Source organism: Ailuropoda melanoleuca, chromosome 15, assembly GCF_002007445.2.
Source record: "Ailuropoda melanoleuca isolate Jingjing chromosome 15, ASM200744v2, whole genome shotgun sequence".
NCBI classification, from domain to species: Eukaryota; Metazoa; Chordata; class Mammalia; order Carnivora; family Ursidae; genus Ailuropoda; species Ailuropoda melanoleuca.
The window spans coordinates 46,792,681-46,814,884 of record NC_048232.1 but is presented as its reverse complement, the minus strand read 5'-3'; the positions used below and the strand labels follow the sequence as shown (position 1 = coordinate 46,814,884).

The 22,204-nt window shown below is 37.8% G+C and overlaps 1 protein-coding gene across 2 annotated transcripts in view; it reads right to left on the bottom strand.

Annotated features, from left to right (window-relative positions):
• Positions 1-22,204, bottom strand: part of TRHDE (thyrotropin releasing hormone degrading enzyme) — a 367,482-nt gene that overhangs the window by 271,270 nt on the left and 74,008 nt on the right. For both annotated transcript variants that reach the window (XR_004620882.1, XM_034644164.1), the window contains exon 3: positions 279-405. Coding sequence is in view for 1 of the 2 variants with exons in the window: in XM_034644164.1 (XP_034500055.1) it covers positions 279-405 (127 nt within the window). In the remaining variant the exon portion in view is untranslated. The remainder of the gene's footprint in view (positions 1-278; positions 406-22,204) is intronic.

Sequence of the window (22,204 nt, the reverse complement as noted above, 5' to 3'; positions counted from 1 at the left end):
AGCACCCCTTCAAAGCACATATTCAATGAATTATAGCGACTTGAGTTATCTTTTGGAAACCTAAACTTACATAACCCCTTTCTTAATTCCTATGAGGAATTCTTGGCAATATTTAAGAAACATTAAGTTTCATTTTACCTCTTCAGAAGAAATTATTTTTTATGCTCATCTTCTCTAAAAATATAATTCTTGGAATTTTCATGTCTCAAATAAATGCATGATGAAAAATTTCTACTTTCAAGGATCCCTTCCAATAAAATAACCAAGAAAATACTTACCTAGTTTTGGCAAGGAATAGGGCACTTTAAAGTAGTCTTCATAAAATTCTATCAATCTTTTTGTTATATGGAGAGCATAGTCCCCAGATCCTCTTCTGATAGCATCGGGTCTTGCATATAATCGTACCTAATTAAAAATATATATAAAAGTTACTTTAGCCTTTTGGTATTCAAATTTTATCTTCTCTGCATATATGAATCTACACAAATCACTGTGAATACTACAAAAATTAAACAGTATTCTTATTCATATATCAAAGCACGCTGTGGCTGAAAGAACCAAACTTGAACAATTAAAGTAACCAAGTTGAGCAAGTCACAATTTCCTCGCTTTACATGATGACATAGAGAAGATTTATACAGCTTGCATCAAAATAAATATTCAAGTTATCACTTACATGTGCTTGCTAGAGATATGAAGGTACGGTGGATTAGTATAATGGTTCCCTGACTATGCTGTAAGTAGGCAGGATATGGAGGCTCCGCGGGAGAGAAAATTCATGGTTTGTTAAAAACACATTGCATCAAGCTTTGGAGGTATTACCAGGCTGAACAAAATATAATTTATGCTTCCTTCTTTTCTTTGGAACCAACTGTCCTTATTCCCAATATGCAAAGTAGGAATAGAAAATTTTTCATGTACATAAATGATTGCCATTCTGGAAGGCCATCTGCAACTGCTCCCAGCTTCAAAACCAGCTGAAGTATTTCATATTTCTAACACAATTCAGATACTTAATATTGATTTTTAAATCAAGCATTGTATATTATCTAGTCCTTGGCCAAAAAGAAGCCTGAGGCAAATAACATAAACTGAACAAACTAACAATTGTACAGAAAAGGTTAAAATGAGATTAGTTTTCATAAAGATTTCATGAAGCTATCCAGCATCTTTCTTTCCAAAGGCTAAATCTATTTTTCACCATCTTTTCAATTTCTCCTTTCACTCCTTACTATGTCTAATACAGGGCCATTCACCCAGTAGGGACTAACAACATGTTGCTGACTCCCATAAAATGACAATAAACTTTGAAGGTCCTTGTCCGCTCCAGCACTAAAATGCTGTTATAATAGATTGATTACACCTTCCAACTGCATTTTGCTCCAGGCGAGGAAATTAGCACTGTGGCAACCTGTATAGTCTCTTCTTGTAAATCACTTCACATTTATTTACTAAGCACAGTATTTACTAGTTCACGAGGGAGTTTACAAGTTCAACTTACTTACGGATACTTCAAGGAAAAGACACGGCTTTGCCATAGTCACACTGCTGTTGTCACATTTTTCTAATATATACATGGTAGGCTGAAAAATGGCCCCCCAAACACCATGCCCCAAACCTTAGAACCTGCCAACGTTACCTAAAGGGACTTTGCAGTTGTGAGGAATTAAGAATTCTGAGATGAGGAGATTATCCTGGATTATCTGGGTGGTGCCTCTACGGAATCACAAATGCCCTTGTAAGAGGGAGGTGAGGGAGTTCTGAGGACAGAAAAGGAGAATGCAACAGGATGACAAAACCAGCAAGAAATCTGCAGAATGCCCTGAACCAGAGAATATAAGGAATACAGTTTTGGAAGCTGGAAAGGCAATGAGTAGTTCATCCTCTAGAGCCTCCAGGAGGAACCGGCTCTGCTAACGTTTGGATTTTAATCCCGTCAGACTCATTCTGGATTTCTAACCACTGGAACAATAAGAAAATAAATTTGTGTTCAGTCCCTAAGTTTGTGGTAATTCGTTACAGCAGCAAGAGGAAATGAACACTTTATACCTTTTTTATCTTCCCACCAGTTAATACACTGTTTGTTTTGTGTTAGATTTTCAGCTTCTTGCAGGAGCACATTTTGTATTTATTCGTGTGCTGTTCTTTCTGTTGTAAGCATATTATTTACAGCTTTCAAACTGCTAATGTTGGCACACTTATTTTACCCACACATATTATTACCATGCACCCAACGCATTACTGCACGTGTCCCGTCCACACGCAAAAAAGTGAGATGATTGAGTAAAAGTTAGAATCATCTGCGGCAACTTTTCTCCAAGTTTTGTTGCATTACACTTTGCATCAGAATCACCTAGGAAAGGTAACTTTAAAGTTCCGATTCCTGGGCCTACATACTCCAGAACTTCTGAATCACCTCTCTCTACAGTGGGGCCCTAAAATCATTCATTTTAATAAACTTATCAATCAAATCATAGGTATACCAAAATTGCGGAACTACTGGCCCAGAGTCACCTGAACAACCTTTTGTTCATTCGGCTCCATGGCAAGCAAACCTCAAGTCTTGAGAGAAATATTTAGCAAAAGCCTAACACATAGGAAAACATATATATCGTTGCTCCTTACGTCTCTTTCAACATCAGAATCTTCAATGAAGATACATTCAACATGCCTGGTATTATTTTTAACTCTAACAACCAATCTTCCTTTCCCCTGCACAATAAATGATAAACAACAGATGAGTCAAGTCCAATGTTTGGAAACCAGTAAAAGTTGTTTAATACTGTCACAGACTATAGATAAAACAGTAGCTTTTAATCCCTCTCTGAGATAGAGTACTTCTTTTGCAGTTAATTGAATTGCAGGGTTTTTTTTTTTAATGACATAGAATAAATATAGAGAATTTCCTTATTAAGCTATCTATGTTATGACTGGTCAAATTTCCTCAGCAAGACAGATAGCCAAGTACATCTATTTGTACATACAGAAGCTCAGTGCTCAGTTGGATTCAGTTTCAATTTGGTTTGGCCCATCTGTCCTTTTATGCCCTGATTTCCCACTGACCTCACTTTTGCATATGCTACCTTCCCCTCCAAAACAACTACCAAGTTCAAACACAGTCCTGCCCCTTCTGCTCTCCTGTTTCTTTCAATGATTCGGGTAGCTCTCTACCATCTAGGGTCAGAACCCAGAATTCATTTGTTCATTCACTCATTTAACAAAAATATTTATTGAGGGCCCCTGGGTGGCTCAGTCGGTTAAGCATCTGCCTTCAGCTCAGGTCATGATCCCAGGGTCCTGGGATGGAGCCCTGAGTTGGGCTCATTGCTCTGCAGGGAGTCTGCTTGTCCTCTTCCTTTGTCCCTTCCCCCCCCAACTCATGCTCGCTCTCTCGCTCTCTCTCTCTCACATAAATAAATAAAATCTTTAAAAATATATATTTATTGAGAGTCTAACTTTGTGCCAGGCCCTCTTCAGGGTGCTGTAAATATAGAAGTGAACCAAACAGACAGAAATCCCTGTCATGGAGAGCTAAGTAAGTGAGACAAATACAAACAATATATAGCATGTTAAATAACAGTAAGTGATCAACACAAAAATGAATCAGAGATGGGAGGAAGGAAATGTCAAAGGCCAGAGAGCCTCACTGAGAAGGTGATATTTAAGTTAAAATATAAAGTAAGGGAGGATGAGAGCAATGTGGATACAGATTTCTGGGGGGAAAGAGAAGAGCCACTTATCAGCGTCCTGAAAATCACTGTTTCAGTCCTCAAGCATCTCAATTCAACTCCTTCTCTAAATAAATTGCAAAATATTCCAATCCCACAGAAAAGTACAATTTCTATTCAAAGGAGTTGTACCAATTTACATCCCACCAGCAGTGTATGACAGTCCTGCTTCCCTACATCCTCACCAAATCTTGTATTTTGAAATGCCTGCTAATCAATGGGTATGAATGGTGTCTCGTTAATTGTAATTTGCATGTTTCTGATACCAGTGGTGTCAAACATCATTTCATATGTTTCTTAGCTGTTATATTTTCTTCTGCAAACTTTGCCCATTCTTCCAATGGATTTATTTTTTTTTCTCATGATTTGTAGTCATCCTTTATATATTATGAACAGTAATCATTTGCCAGTATATGATTTGCAAAAATCTTCTCCTAGTCTGTGCTAGCCTTGTGCACTGCCTCTGATCAAATAGAATGTTTTACTCTGAATGTAGTCAAATATCAAATGTTCCCTTTAGGGTTTTTCCTTTCTGGGTCTCTTTAAAGAAGTCTTTCACTGCCCTCAAGGTCAAAAAGATATTTTTCTTATATTTTCTTCTAAAGTTTTTAAACTTTTGCTATTCCAAGTCAGAGCTTTAAATCACGTAGAATGTATTTGTGTAAATGATGTCAAAGAGAGATCTCATTTTATTTTTTTCTATGTGGATAATCAATTGTCTCAGTACTATTTGTTGAAGAGTCTTGTCTTTCCCACTGATTTATAAAGCCCCTCTCCAAAAACCAAGTTCTCACATATACTTGAATCTCTATTTCCATTATTAGTCAGTATGTCTATCATCGTGCCAATAGTACATTCTGTAATTATTAAAACTAAATAATAAGCTGTGAGGTCTAATAAGACACTGCTCTTAGTCTTTTAAGCTTTCTTATTATTCTATATGAATTTAAGGATCATTTTCCACACTTACACACAAAATCCTGTTGGGGATTTTGCTAAAATTGCACTGGAGTTGCATGTTAATTTGACATCTTCAAACATTATATCTTGACATCCATGCCCATGGAATATCTCTTGATTATTTCAGTCTTTACCCCACTTTTAAGTGTTATGATAAAAGCCTTACACATCTTCTATTAGATTTTATATCTAGATATATTATGATTTGTTGTTACTGTGAATGGAATTTGAAAAATCAGATTTCTAATCTATTGATATTCTACTGACTGGTTTTCATGAAGTGACTTGGAAACATGCCAACTTTCTGAATTAATTCTAATAGTTTTACTGTGTTGTTTTGTGTTGGCTTGTCTCAGTCAGGATTCCTAAAACAATGCCAAATAGGTGCAGTGAAAGAAGGCATCCTTATCTAATTTTTACTCTATTTGGAATGCTTCTATTGTTTCACTACCAACTATAATTCTTGCTGCAAGATAAGGAAATTCCCTTCTATTCATTGTTCGCCAAGAATTGCAACATGAATAGTGTTGGATTTTTCTAACGCTTTCATCACATCTATTCAGATAACATGTTTCTTCTTTTTTCCTGTGTTCTGTTAAGGCAGTGAATTATAGTAACAAATTTTCTAGTGTTAAACTGTTTGCTTTCCTGGGCAGGGAGAAAGGGGAGAAGACAACCTACTTAAGACATGTTGGGAAGCTTTCCTCTTCGTTTAAGATAAGATGTAACTTAAAAAGCAAAATCAGACCTATAAATCCAGAGAACAAACTGGTGGTTGCCAGAGGGGTGGGAATTGGGAGGGGATGGGCAGAATGGATGAAGGGAAGTGAGAGATACAGGCTTCAGTTTTGGAATGAATAAATCACAGGAATAAAAGGCACAGCATAGGGAATATAGTCAGTGGTACTGTAATAGTGTTAGATGGTGACAGATGGGAGCCATACTTGTGTAAGCATAGCATAAGGTATAGAGTTGTTGAATCAGCATGTTGTATACCTGAAACTAATGTAACATTGTGGGTAACTATGCTCATATAGATGGACAGATGGATAAAGACGTAACTTCTCCCAAAAAGTTGGTGGAATGTACCTATAAAACTATGTAAACCTGGTAGTTTTGTGTGTAGAATAGATTTTTGATTAGTGATTTGATATCTCTATGGTTATTGATAATTTATAATTTTCTTAAAATCATGCATTTCACCTGAGTTTTAAAAGCATGAACATGAAATTCTTCATAATAGTCTGTTTTTAAAATCTCTTCCTTATCTATAGGCATTTCAACTCTAATAATGCTTGAATCTTCTGTTTCTCTTGATTAAGGCTGTCACATAATTTCTTTCATTACACTCTGTTATTTCTGTGAACTCTTCAATTCATGTTTTAAATATGACCTTATATACTTCAACCTTTAAGGCTTTAAATTCCTTCTAAGTATAGCTTCATTGCATCCCATGAAGTTAAATAAGCAGTATTCTTATTTTTCATTAATTTCTAAATATTTCATAACTTCCTATTTGACCCATAAGTTATTTAGAAATATGCACTTAACTTCCTAATGTATGTGATTTTTAAGTTACCCTTTTATTATTGCTATCTAACTTTATTGCCAAAACCATGGCCTATTTGATACTGATTCTTGATATTGCTTCAGATTTTTTGTAGACTAGTAATTGATGAATTTTGTAAGTAATTGATATAGATGCTTGAAACCAATGTTTAACATCTATTGTTTAGGTATATGATTCTAAATATACTACTTAGATTAATATCGTATTTTCTAATGCTTCTAAATCTGTTAGGTATTTTGCTTTATGTTTCTGAGAAAGGTGTTAAAATCTCCCACAAATTCATTAATTTGGACTTGTCCATCTGTAGCTCTGCCAATTTCTTGCCTCATATTTTTTGAGCCAATATTATTTGTTGCACACAGGTTCATGTCTTCCAGGTTAAACCCTTTTATAATTTTAGCCTCAATAATGCTAATGCCTTAAAATCTATTTCACCAAATAACATCAGCTATCTTCCTTTCACATGTAGAATTTTGGCCTTTATATGTAAGATGAATCACCTGTTAAGCATAGTATTGGATTTTATTTCTTTTCTTTTCTTTTCTTTTTTAAGATTTTATTTATTTATTTGACACAGAGAGAGACAGCCCGCGAGAGAGGGAACACAAGCAGGGGGAGTGGGAGAGGAAGAAGCAGGCTCCTGGTGGAGGAGCCTGATGTGGGGATCGATCCCAGAATGCCAGGATCACGCCCTGAGCCCAAGGCAGACACTTAACGACTGAGCCACCCAGGCACCCCGGATTTTATTTCTTTATCCAATTTCACCTTCTCTATGTTTTAATAGGCAAATTCAGTGTAAACAGATATAAATATATATATATACACACACACACACATATACATATATATAAATGCATGCAGATATATGTATTTGGATTCTATTGTACTATCTTATTCAATATTTCCTATTCATTTTTCTTTTACTGTGCTTTTTTTTCAGAGGGAAATAATGAGAGAGAGAGAGAGAGCACAAGTGGGAGTGAGGAGGGGCAGAGGGAGAGGGAGAGAGAGAATCTGAAGCACATTCCACACCCAGCATGGAGCCTGACCGGGGACTTGATCTCAGCACCCTGAGATCATGAACTGAGCCAAAATCAAGAGTTGGAGGCCTAGGATGCCTGGGTGGCNGGAGCCTGACCGGGGACTTGATCTCAGCACCCTGAGATCATGAACTGAGCCAAAATCAAGAGTTGGAGGCCTGGGATGCCTGGGTGTCTCAGTCATTAAGCGTCTGTCTTTGGCTCAGGGTGTGATCCCTGGGTCCTGGGAGAGCCCCACATCAGGCTCCTCTGCTGGGAGTCTGCTTCTTCCTCTCCCACTCCCTCTGCTTGTGTTCCCTCTCTTGCTGGCTCTCTCTCTCTCTGTCAAATAAATAAACAAAATCTTCAAAAAAAAAAAAAAAGAGCTGGAGGCCTAACCAACTGAGCCACAAGGCACCCCTCTTCATTTCTGCTTTCTATTAGACTGATCATGTTTTCTTTATTCCAATTTTCTCCTCTCACTCATTTGGAAATTGTATATTCTATTTCTATTTACTCCTTCAGTGGTTGCACTTAGATGTTTATGTATAATGACCTTATACAGTTGAATGTTAATTCATATCTTTACATGTCTTGAGAACAAGGGCCTGAATACACTATACATTCAGTAGAGTGTGGCTGTCTCGTGAGTAGGTCTGAAGCTAGATTACCTGAATCTGGATGCTTGCTCTACCTCTAACATTTAGCAGGCAAGTTACTGATCATGTCTCTGCATCAGTTCCCTCACCTGAGTAATAAAGTTAATAATAAAAATTTTAATAATAATTGCTTAGGAATTATGGGAATTAAATTAGTCATACAAGGAAAGGGCTTAGAGAAACACCTAGTACATATACCAGCTATTACAACTGTTCATTTCCCTGTTACATTATAGTTACAACTCATTTTTAAAACCACCAAAGTTAGGGGCGCCTGGGTGTCTCTGTCAGTTAAGTGGCTGACTCTTGGTTTTAGCCCAGGTCATGACCTCAGGGCCCTGGGACCAAGCCCTGCATGGAGCCCCACGTAGGGCCGCTAGTTGAGCCCCATGTAGAGCCCCACATCGAGCCCCCAGTCAGGCTCCATGCTCCGTGGGGAGTCTGCTTGAGGATTCTCTCTCTCCATCTCCCTCTACCCTTACCCTACCTCATGCTCACTCTCTAAAATAAATAAATAAATCTTTAAAAAAATAAAACAAAATAAAATCACCGAAGTTAGTCATTATTATTTTACAGGTGATGCTTATTTAAATTTACCAACAGATTTACCAATTCCTTGCCTCACCATTGCTTCTTTGTTTCTACGTTAAATTTCCTTCTCCCTGGGGTATATCCTGTGGTCAGTCTTTTCACAATAGTCTATAAATAGAAAATGGCCAGTACTTTTTGTCTGAAAAAGTCTGTATTTGTCTTACTCATAGTTAATAATTTACAAATATATGGAAGCCTAGGTAGACCATGAATTTCACTTTCTCCCAACACTTTGAAAATATGTGTTACATTATCTGTGTGGAACTCTGTTTTCCCTCACGAGAAGTCTATGTGTCATTCCATTCTTAATAGGTGATATTTCTTTTGTCTCTGGTTGCTCTTTATTAAACATGAAAAGTTTTTAATTTTCAGAAAGAAGCAGAGAGAATAGTACAATGAACCCCTGTATAACCATCTCCTAGATTCAATAATTATCAAGAATTTGCTTCATCTATATTTTTTCCTTTACTGAAGTGTTTTAAAGGAAATCACAGATATTATGCCATTTCATCCATTCCATATGCACCTCCAAAACTATGATTTTTTTATGTAACCACAATGTCATTATACATCTCACAAAATGAACTACGACTTCCTTTAAGTTTTTTCTTTGAGTTTGGTGTTTCATAGTTTTACCACGATGTTTCCAATGTGGCTTTGTTCTTATTTATCAGGCTCAAGTCATTTTGACCTCTCCTTTACCTCACCACACTATCCAAATCCAATCCATCACTGAGCCCTTTTAATTTTGCCTCTTTAACAGTTATTTAATCTACCACTTCTCTCCATACCCACTGCCATCTGAGTTAAGTGAAGGCATCTCTAGCCTGCACTACTATAATTTCACAACTTCTCACATTCCTTCCTTCCCCTCTACGTTCAAACTTCAGAATTCAGCCAGAGGCTCTTTTCAGAATCCAAATTCAATGATGTAATCTCCATCTGAAAATCTTCACTTTCTCTGAAGAAAAGGTCTACAAGATGTGTGTGGTCATTCTCTCAACAGCTATGCATAAACTATTAACTTAATCTTGAACACCTTTCCCAACCTCTACTCTCCACCACACCCCCCAATGACTTCCTAATTAACTTTTACTAATCCTTCAAATTTCCCATCTCCTCTTCAGGGAAATCATCCTTGGAATCCAAATCTAGATCAAGGTTTTGTTTCATTCTTTTTTATAAGTTCTCCAAGAGAACGCCTGGCACAATAGCAATTTTGTACCTTTCATCTTTTGTGTATGATTATTTGATTAATATCGGTCTCTCCTGGAGACTGTTTCATGAAAGCTCCTCATTGTATCCCCCACACCTAGAAAATAAATTGGCATAAAGCAGGAACTCAATCACTTTGCTCGAATGAATGAATGAATACCAAGGCATTTCTCTTCCATGCTTCCACCCTAATCTGCAAAACCCTATCTTATAGTACTTATCACACTTGACATTACTAAGAGTTTTCCACTCAATCTCCCCAGATAGATTATGAGCCCCTAGAGGGCAAAATTAAATACAAATAGATTCACTTTTGTTTCTCTCACAACCAGCCTACTGCCTATATGTAATATGTATTTAGTTATAAAATATGAAATTGGGGGAAGGACAATAGTTTTGATTGATTCCCAGGTATATGGAACTGAATTGGTCATTCTTCTTAATATATACAACCAGTCTTCATTCCCGTTTTACTTATCTGAGCACCTGCTATATCCCAAGTACTGATTCAGCCAAAAGGGATACAGCAATAAACAAAACTGAATTTCTGCTTGCATTGAGCTTCTGTCATGACATGCTTGCATCAGTGATCTGCGAAAGCTTCCTCTTCTGTTTTATATTTGGTTTTCATTTTTGTTTCCCCTGTATTCCCTATTCTCAAGGCCATTCTTTTCTCCTTATTGGTAACTACTCATATGTACTTTCTATCCATCTGCCATGCCTGATTTTACATGTAACAATATCCAGGAATACATACAGTAGTGTTTGTTTAATTTTTTATGTATGATATTATGTTATTATCTCATTTTTTTTTACTTTTACTGTTTGTCTATTCAACTAATTTTGAGATCTAGCCATGTTTCTAACTGTAAAATCTAGTTAATTTCTTCTGAGCATTCCATATTATGCCATCCTGTAAATATGCCAAGGTATCAATTCCCCAGGGGAAAAAAATGCTGCATGTGATGAATCAGTAAACTCTACACCTGAAACTAACATTACACCATATGTTAAATAACTGGAATTTAAATAAAAACTTGAAACTACAAAAAAAAAAAAAACCTGCCATGATTCTTTCAACTCCCCACATCCCCAACATCAAGGCAATAAGCATCCTAGTATATGCTTCCACATGCATTGACTTGATACTTTCTTTCTGGCACATGCCCAAGGGTAGAAGTGCCAGGACATCAGGATTAGCATACCCAATTTCCCTAAGAGCTATAAGCTGCTCTCTGAAATGGCCATACCAGCCTATGCCCCCCGCCCACCAAGAGTAGAAGAGGGCTCCCCCATTTCTCATCCTCACCTAGAATTTAATATTATGAGATTTTCACATTTCTGAAAATTTGACTGTTATAAGGTATTCTTCGATGATTATTTTAATACGTATTTCCCTGCTAACTAGTGAGATTGAGTATCCATAAACATATGAGAGATCTGAAGCCAGATTTCCAATTAGCATCCAAGTAGTCATAAGTATATCACTAATTGCTCTATGACTCAGTTGCTTCCTCTATAAACTAAGGATGATAATACGTCTTTAATGAGAAATTAAATAGTTTAAAAACTAAGCACCAAAAGAAAATCTGGCATAAAGAAGTGTTCAATACAGGTTGGCTATTATTATCACTTACTATAATTATTTACTATTATTTTTCCTTCAAGTTTCCTCTTCTGTAAATTGTCTATTTAAACCCCTTAAGGATTTTTAGACTATATTTTCTATATATTCTTTTCTGGCTTACATGAGCTTCTTGTATATTCTGGATATCAATTTCCTGCAAATGTGTTTAAATGAATAAGTGAGTGAATGATCAGAGATTAAACATGCCAGCTTTGTCTTAACAGAGCTCCAACTGTTTGCTCTTTCTGCTCACTGCATTGCTGGGTCATTTCTGTGAACAAAATGTTGAATCTCAATGTATTTTTAATCTGGTCAATAAATTTTAAATAAAATTTAATTTATATTCCATTTTTCTAAGTCAACAACACACAAACCCACAACTGTAGGGGAGAAAATAGCTAGCTCCACAGTGAAAACTTTAAACAATTCTATTTGTGGTTTTTATTGGGCAATTTTTTAGAAAAGCAGAAAAAGAGTACAAAGGGTTACTGATTTTGTCAAATCCTATCAAAGACAAGTACTTTGTCTCAATTTCAAACTCATTATTCAACTAGAACAATCCCTACAATGGGCTGCCAAAACAGTATAATTTTCTGCAAGACTACCAAAGAACTATTTATCACCATTAAAGGGCCACTTTTAATAAAATTCTAGTAATCATTTAGAAAAACACACAGAAAAGCTTAGAAAACTTCAAAATGAGCACTAATAAACATTTGATAGAACTAGTGTTTGAGGGAAATCTTTGTGGAGAGCCCCAAAATTTGTGACCATTTTCCTAGCAACTCAGGACATAATGCAAACTGATAACATAGTGGCAAGTAAACTGCTCAGTTCAGATCTATATAGGAAGTCTATGGTTACTCGATCATATTTTTAAACAGAGATTCAAAAGTATCAGTGAAGAAAAAAGTAACTGTCTCCATCTTGAAGGTGTGCAATCTATATAAAAATGGTGGTGGGGAATCATAGCTAAATAAGACATAGAAATGATGACCAATCACCGCCACTTCCACCTGCCACCCAGATGGCTTTCTAATACCTGATGCTGCTGTATGTTTTTTATTTTTAATGGAAATGATGTAGATAAGAATTAACACATTGGCAAAGAAGGCATCTTGATGAATAATGACTTGTTTCTATCTGCATTAGTAATATTCTTGGTAGGTAAAACAGACGCAATTATGAAAAAGCTGGCCAAATCTCTTCTTCTCCAACAAACTCCAAAGCTGATAGGCAGATTCATTCAGCTTATGTTTAATGGACATTCTGGAGTTACAATTATGAGTAAAAACTGAACATCCCTAATGGTTTTGACTTAGCGGGGAAGAATGTTAATTTGAAAATCACACCAAGGTGAAATTATTCTGAAGGACAAGATCATGGTCAATGTTCTTATAAGAGTCTATAATACAAGAATCTGACCTAGTATGGAAGCTTAGAGAAAGCCTCGCTGAGCCAATATTTGTAGAGAGAAGATGAGTTAAGGTGGGGAAGGGAACAGCATGTTCAAATCTCTATCACAGAAGGGAATGCGGTGAGTCCACAGCTATGGCAGGAAGGGAGTGTGGTAAGGAGATGGAATGTAAATCTCAGAGGTATCCAGAATGGGCCTGGCTACTTGGCTATCTTAAGGGTTTACTCTGTAAGTGAAATGGAAAGCCAGTGATGGGCTTTAAAAAAGAAGGCTCTCAGCTATCAAGAAGAACAATTTCTCAACATTTGCTGCAACACGGACGGCACTGGAGGAGATAATGCTAAGTGAAATAAGTCAAGCAAAGAAAGACAATTATCATATGGTTTCTCTCATCTATGGAACATAAGAAACTAGGAAGATCGGTAGGAGAAGAAAGGGATAAAGAAAGGGGGGGTAATCAGAAGGGGGAATGAAGCATGAGAGACTATGGACTGAGAAACAAACTGAGGGCTTCAGAGGGGAGGGGGTGGGGGAATGGGATAGGCTGGTGATGGGTAGTAAGGAGGGGACATATCGCATGGTACACTGGGTGTTATATGCAGCTAATGAATCATCGAACTTTACATCAAAAACCAGGGATGTACGGTACAGTGACTAACATAATAAAATAATATTATTATAATAAAAAATAAATAACTATTGAAATGTAAAAAATAAATAAATAATAAAAAAAGAAGGCTCTGATTCAGGGAATGACTTGGGAGAGAAGCAAATAATAATGTTTCCATAGTCCCAGTAAGACAATAACTTGAACTGAGGTGGTAGTGATGGACACGAAGAGAAGTATAGCGGGTCTCGAGATACTGAAGAGGCAAAATCAATAGGATGAGTTAAGTAAGAATAGAATAGGCAACAAAGCCTCTTTCATAATTTCTCCAAGAACCTTCAGGCATTGTACTGCTTTCTTTATTATGGCTGCCAGTCAGTCACATCCTGCAGATTAAACAGAAACTACACGCTTGCAACTGTTTGGATACCCAGGCAGGACTTTCCATGTATCCACTAAAGAAATCATTTTGGTGCCATTTACAATAAAAGTTTTAGTTGTAGATACTCTGTAATCTACACTCCTGTGACGTGGCAGAACTGATTTTCCAGACCAATGTATGATCCAATTTAACCCTGTAGCACACAAGTTATTTTCATTGCTGCAAATTTTGCTTGCCTCTTCAGCATGTCAGATTATCGCACATAGGATGCCCACTTCCCAGGGCTTCATTCCTTTCTACGGATTTGTTCCAGTTTATAAAACATTTTACCTGCAAAACCTGTAAAAATTTCTCAGCTTTTCCTTTGGGTCGACAATTAGTTGAACAAGGTGTGTATGACAAAAATAAAAATATGTTTCAAAGGTTCTGCTATAATTTTTCATTCAAATTCAAGGTCAATTGTATGCAAATGTATAGTTCTATTTCGCTAGGGTTGGATTCTTTCACTATAAATTCTCATAGTAAACACTGACCATGATCCTGTCCTCAGAGTAATTTCACCTTTGTGTGTCTGTGTAATTTCCAGATTAACATTTGTCTCTCTTGCTAAGCCATAACCTCTATGGATGCTGTGAGTTTTTGCCACATTCTCTTCTAAATGGACTATTAGATTTATTTGTTAACATCCACTCATATATTCTGAAAACACACCTAGTTTTAATTTTTAGGATACATCTGTACTCCCACTTTTCTATCAAACCTCATTTCTCATGAGCAACTTCAATAAGGGAGTTTGGTACCTAGCAGATCTACCCTAGCCTAGTAGAATTAGCATATAATCATCTGCTGGAATTCTGGGCCCATACAACAGCACAGGCAGGCACTGGTTAAAATCATGGACTGTGGGGGTGGTACAGTCCGCTAAGAGTCTGACTCTTGGTTTTGGCTCAGGTCATGATCTCAGGGTCGTGGGACTGAGCTTCCCATGGGGCTTGGGGCTCTGTGCTCAACAGGGATCTGCTTGGGTTTTCTCTCCCTCTCCCTCTACCCCTCCCCCTCCTCTCTCTCTTTCTCTCTCTCTAAATAAATAAATCTTTTTAAAAAATGGGCTTTGTTATCAATCTGACATTCTACCATCTACCGGTTATATGGCCTTGGGCAAGTTACTCAACCTACACAAGCCTCAGTTTCCTATAAAAATATTAATATAAAATATATTATGTTCTATATTATATTACAGAGTATATAATATGTTGGGATATATAAAGTACACGGCACAGAGAGGTGTGTGGGAGCTATCATCACTATCACTGCTGTCACCACTGTTAGGTTTCCCATTTGCCTCCAGGCATGGCCATTCACCAAAGAAGGAGGGATGCTCAAGAGGGAAAAACTGTGCCAATGATGTTCTATTTCCTGAAATACTGAAAGATGCAATTAACCATAAAAATGGAGACTTAATGAATTAGGTAAGTTCAGCAAGAATAAGTGGAGAGAGAAGGTGTGAAGTGGTGTTTGCATATGTGTTTGTTGAGTAGGTTAATATAGATCTGAAGAAAAAAGTACATGGTATATGGAAAATGGTATATTCCACCAACTGAAGAAAAAGGATGACAGCACTCACTTGAATCCAATATCCCTATTTTTGTCTTACCTCTCAGATTTGTGTTGAAAACAAGCATGTTCTGGTGTATAAGTAACAACGATGAATGAGAAATGCATGACAGCTATTCTCATTTTACAGATGAAGCAAGTTAAGGCCCAAAGAAGTGACTCATTTATAGTCACACATCTAGGAAATTGTAGGCCAAAACCTAAACCAGGTTTTCTCTCTTCAAACTCCATGCTCTTCTTCTCCACCAAAGTCGATCCCAAAGCCACACGGGTTGGCCTTCTTTGATCAGAGTTGCACACGCAATTAGTTGTAGTCACAAACTCCCATCCTCAACAGTTAGACATCCGTGTAAACTAAGCAGGTCTTACTGCTCAGGACTGTAAGGGTATATATCTGTCTACAAGTCAAAACAATGCCAATTACCTTTTAAGGAAATACTCTCAGGAGAAGTAAAATAGAGGAAAGAAAAAAATGAACGATGTTTGAATTCATTGCTCCCAGGCATCAAATAAAGTCACTCTAATAACAGCATTGCTGGTGATATTCCTTTCAAGATTGCCAAAAAATGCTTAGGAAATTCAGAGGCATAGAGAACACCTATTTGTCTAATAAGGGCAATAAAACAAAATAAAGTCAGGCAGATTAGAAATAAAACTATGTATTTCCACGATGATTGCAGAATATTTGTATGAGCAAATGAATTTCTGATCTATATGGTTAGCATTTTTAGGAATGCAAAGATATTCAAGGAAAAAATGGTAAAAATGCATGCTTTGCTAAACTCAACTTTATGTATGAGAAGTCATAACTACGATATAAAATCCATAGTAGAAACGAAACAGGATTGCATCACTGACGGTTCCTAATATTAATGGACCAGAGGGGACTACATTCCCTGAAGCTAGAAACATGTCAGAGGGGAAAGACATACAATTCAGCTTGAAAAAGCAAAATCCATTAACCATGAAATAGGGAAACAAAAAAATCAAACTTTCCATATACCATATCCTACTGGAAAAAATCTATTAGCAAAAAAGACCTCTACTAAACAAAATGTTTTCAACTCAAAACAAATATAGAAATAAATGATTTAAAGTCACAAAAAAAATTCCAGAAAATTTATACAGTTGATATTATGCTGGCATTACCGATCCATCAAAGTACTAACATACTTCTCGGAGTGCAGAGATCTTAAGAGAATGTATGCCAACTGAAGTGTATTAAAATGCATTTTTTTTTTTTAGTTTAAGAAAGTATTGTATTAGCTACCAGAAATTTGATGTGAAGTGTTCCAAGTTTTCATTTCCATTGTGAAATTACTCCAAAGCACATTTAATCTGGAAAAGAATCCTGGTGTCTCCACTATTAAGAGTGCGACAAATACAAGAAATTTGACCCCCTCAGTATACTTAAATATGCTAAGACTTGTAATGGCTCCTTGAACAATCTCTTTAAAGCAGTACACACCAAAACAGAGAAAAATAGCCTGAATCAATTAGACGTCTGCTCAAAGAGCAGCACTCCTAGACAGAAAAGATCAAGGCCACTATCAGGGACCCAAGTGAGTAACTGCTTTACCAACAGTCCAGAGTAACACAGAAGAACGGTGACATAGCATACACACACTGAAAATTAAACCAGAAAACAGAGGCTTTCTACTACTGCAATGGGATTAAAGAAATAAATTCCAAGATGACTGGCACATATAAACTTTCAAAAAGTTGAGTAGCTACTTCAAGTGCAAATCTTTACTCACACAAACAAAACATATGTGTAGACAGACTCTCTAAGACAGTCCCCAGTGATCTCTGCCTGCTGGGACGCATGGCCTTGTGTAATTGCTTCCCCTTAAGTGCTAGCTGGACCCGGGAACGTGCTGCTAAGGCACAGGATATGGCAAAAGTAATGGGCTATCAGTTCTGAGAGTGGGTTACAGGAGACTACGATTTCTGTCTCGCATCTACCTGGTTCTTTTAGTTCACCCACTGTCATGAAGCCAGCTTTCATGTTGTGAGATGCCCTATGGACAGACCCACGTGACAAAGAACTGAGGGCAGCCTCCAGCCAATGCCAGCAACCCACAAAGAACTGAATCCTGCCAATAACCACGTGAGCCACTTGGAAGTGGCTCTTGCCCCAGTCGAGCTTTGAGACGACTGGAGTCCTGCCAACACCTTGATGGCAGTCTCATGAGGAACCCCGAGCCAAAGGAGGCCCAGCTACACTGTGAGATAATGAATGTTATTGTTTCAGGCCACTCAATTTTTGAGACAATTTGTTACGTAGTGAAAAATAACATACAATATTCAACAAAATATCTTAATGGCCTCCCCTTTGAATAAATATATTACTGATTTAGAATGGAAAGATCCTTGTCTCACCCCAATTCATATTATTCAATTCCTGGACATCAGTATCTCTCACTTAGCCTTTTCTATTTCCTTCTAGTTTTGTCCCCTCTGAATCCACTGTTAATGGGTTTTGGTCTTTCAAAAACTCATATGTTAAAGTCTTAACCCTCAAAGTGTAATCTTACTTGGAAATAAGGTTGTTGCAGATGTAATTAATCAAGATGAAGTCATGTTGGAACAGGTGGGCCCCTAATCCAGTGTTACTGGTGTCCTTAAAAAAAGGGAAATTCGGACACAGATGCATAAATAGGGAGAATGCTGTGTGAGATGAGTTATGCTGGCACAAGCCAAAGAACTACCAGAAGCTAAGGGAGAGGCTTGGAGCAGATCTTTCCCTACTACCACCAGAGAATGTACTGTCCTCCTGACTCCTTGATCTCAGACTGCTAGGCTCTAGAACCATGAGACAATAAAATTCTGTTGTTTAAAACACTCAGTTTGTGCTATTTTGTTTCAGTAGCCCTAGTAAACTAATACATCATCTTCTACACACTTCCCAAGGGAGATCTATCTGAAATATGAATCTTACCATGTCATTGCACTTCCTCATTCATTTATTCAACAAGTATTTACTCAGTGCCTTCTATATGCCAGGCTCTAAGTTAGGTACTGGACATTCAGCAATAGACAAGGGATACAGCTGCCACACACATTAGTACACTAGCACAAAGGGGATCTTGTGCTTGGGAAAAGAGGGGCCATCTCCAGGCAGACAATTTGCAAAACGGCACTCCCTTGTGAAGGATGAATTAATACAAAGATGTTCCCCTGAAAGAACAATTAGACAAAACTACGACACGTGGGCAGACAACTCCATTGGTTCTATCTGGGCAGAAGAATTACACTTGGTAAGGGGACACCAACTGGATTTCAGCCTGCATATCCACCCTCTTGGCTAGATGCTTTTATGAGGAGACGACTTCCACAGCTACCTCTCTACCCGTACAGATCTTTCAAAACTTAACATTTCTTCACAGCTCCTCATTGATTCCTTGTTGGGGATATCCAAGAATCCAGAATCCCATGCTCAAACAGCCCAAATAGTGGTTTGCTGAGCTGGCTCCTACAATAGGTCTCGATCTCCACTGAATGGCCCATAATACCATAGGAAAATGATAGAATCTTCTAGTATACAGAAACAGACAATCTCAGACATGAAATTTGTTCTGTGTGACATCTACTTTGAAAAATAAATGCAAATTTACATACATCTCCATGATACATTCATTCTTACTGTAATAGAAGATAATGTTCTTTCCTCTCAAACATCTGAGTAAGACTGATGCTGTATCAAGATGTGTTATGCTTATGCCGTAGCTTCACTCGACTAAGGAACACTGAGTTCCCTAAGCACTGTTTGAGGAGTACCAAAAGCAGACTAGAATGCACTTTGTGATCTGGCCTCAGAATTGTCTTTTAATGAGAGACCAGAGCCCCTACACTGGCCTTAAGCTTTGGAGCACCTCTCTCTTCCTTGTCTCCACCTGGGTCTCTCCCCAAAGGCCAAGGAGATATGCCCCCCTGGAAACTGACACATTTCTCCACCCCATTAAACAATGCTTTAGATACCCGAAAACCCAGAATTCCAGGCCCAAACAGCACCGTAGTGTTCTGGATCTGGCTTCTACTGTTTCACAAAATACCACTGTTAAATTTCCAAAATTCAGTAAGCGGGATATAAAAAGTGCTCATAATTAAAAATAAATTCCATAAATTTAAATAAGTTATATTGAAAACCCGATTTCTCTAATGAATATGGATGCCAAAATCCTCAACAAGATCCTTGCTAATAGAATCCAACAGTACATTAAAAGGATTATCCATCATGACCAAGTGGGATTCATACCTGGGATGCAAGCATGGTTCAACACTCGCAAATCAATCAATGTGATACATCATATCAACAAGAAAAGACTCAAGAACCATATGATCCTCTCAATTGATGCAGAAAAAGCATTTGACAAAATACAGCATCCTTTCCTGATTAAAACCCTTCAGAGTGTAGGAATAGAGGGTACATTTCTCAATCTCATAAAAGCCATCTATGAAAAGCCTACTGCAAGCATTATTCTCAATGGGGAAAAGCTGGAAGCCTTTCCCTTAAGATCAGGAACACGACAAGGATGCCCACTCTCGCCACTATTATTCAACATAGTACTAGAAGTCCTTGCAACAGCAATCAGAAGACAAAAAGGGATCAAAGGTATCCAAATCGGCAAAGAAGAAGTCAAACTGTCTCTCTTTGCAGATGACATGATACTCTATATGGAAAACCCAAAGGAATCCACTCCCAAACTATTAGAAGTTATAGAACAATTCAGTAAGGTGGCAGGATACAAAATCAATGCCCAGAAATCAGTTGCATTTCTATACACGAATAACGAGACTGAAGAAAGAGAAATTAGGGAATCCATCCCATTTACAATAACACCAAAAACCATACGTTACCTTGGAATTAACTTAACCAGAGACGTAAAGGACCTATATCCTAGAAACTATAGATCACTTTTGAAAGATATTGAGGAAGACATAAAAAGATGGAAAAATATTCCATGCTCATGGATTGGAAGAATTAACATAGTTAAAATGTCCATACTACCCAGAGCAATCTACACTTTCAATGCTATCCCGATCAAAATACCGAGGACATTTTTCAAAGAACTGGAACAAATAGTCCTTAAATTTGTATGGAACCAGAAAAGGCCCCGAATCTCCAAGGAACTGTTGAAAAGGAAAAACAAAGCTGGGGGCATCACAATGCCGGATTTCGAGCTGTACTACAAAGCTGTGATCACAAAGACAGCATGGTACTGGCACAAAAACAGACACATCGACCAATGGAACAGAATAGAGAACCCAGAAATGGACCCTCGGCTCTTTGGGCAACTAATCTTTGATAAAGCAGGAAAAAACATCCGGTGGAAAAAAGACAGTCTCTTCAATAAATGGTGCTGGGAAAATTGGACAGCTACATGCAAAAGAATGAAACTTGACCACTCTCTCACACCATACACAAAAATAAACTCCAAATGGATGAAAGACCTCAATGTGAGACAGGAATCCATCAAAATTCTAGAGGAGAACATAGGCAACAACTTCTATGACATCGCCCAGAGCAACCTTTTTCACGACACATCTCCAAAGGCAAAAACTCATAATTTCTTAATCATTTTGCCATTATTTATGAAGTTGAAGTAATTTATGTCTACTGTATCTGTATGGTACAGTCTACTTCCAGTCGTGTGCTATTGCACATTTTTTCCCAAATTTGTATGCATACATCATGTTAGTAGCTTAAAATTGGTCACGGTGAGAGTATTTATACCACAGGAATCAGCAAATGCTATAAATCAGGACTTGACTTAATGTTTTCTTGATTCTTTAGGCATAAGAAAGTGATGGAGAAAATGTTAATAATGCAGAGTAAACTTAAACATGTACTGTGTCTCTAGCCTTTACATGTAGACACGAAAAAATAATGTATCCACTATTCAAAAACTATTATATAGGGACGCCTGGGTGGCACAGCGGTTAAGCGTCTGCCTTCGGCTCAGGGCGTGATCCTGGCGTTATGGTGTCGAGCCCCACATCAGGCTCTTCTGCTGGGAGCCTGCTTCTTCCTTTCCCACTCCCCCTGCTGTGTTCCCTCTCTCGCTGGCTGTCTCTATCTCTGTCGAATAAATAAATAAAATCTTTAAAAACAAAACAAAACAAAACAAAAAAAAACCTATTATATAATTTAGCAAAGAAGTCACCATGTCACTAAGGAGCAAATGAAATTCCACTTCACTATTTCATCTTCATCTTATTCATTAACATATATAAAAGTGTCAACTATACATGCATGCAGGAACTATACCCAAAGGCAACAGAACTACTCCCAAAAGCTACAGAACTATTCCTAATGTTTACATACTACTAGGCCCAGAGTTCATTACTAGGGCCAGCGCTGGCCTCTTCTTTGATCCTTCCTCCAAGAGTGGATCATGCTACGTGGGGTGTGCAGGCTTAGGGGACAGATATGCGGGCAAGGGTGCTCATCCATAACCAAAGTGCTTGACTATGATGTCTGACTAAGCCAGGAGTGGAAGACAAAAGAACTGCAGATGGTCAGAGCACAGGGGTGGGAGCCTGGGCAAGGCTTCAGCTTGTACGATGACCAGTTCTGCAGGTACTAGACTAGGCGCAGTCCAGGCCCCATACCACTCTTTGTAATTGTCTTGCCTTTTGTATGCCAACTGCGGCAGACTGCCTGCAATGTTCACACCTCCCACAACATGTTGTTTGACCAACAAGCCCTTGCTCATGTCACTCGCTTGCATGGGATGACCTTTTATTTCCATCATTTTACCACCAGAACCCAACCCAGGGCTTGGCACACAGGAGGACTCAAACGCTTGATT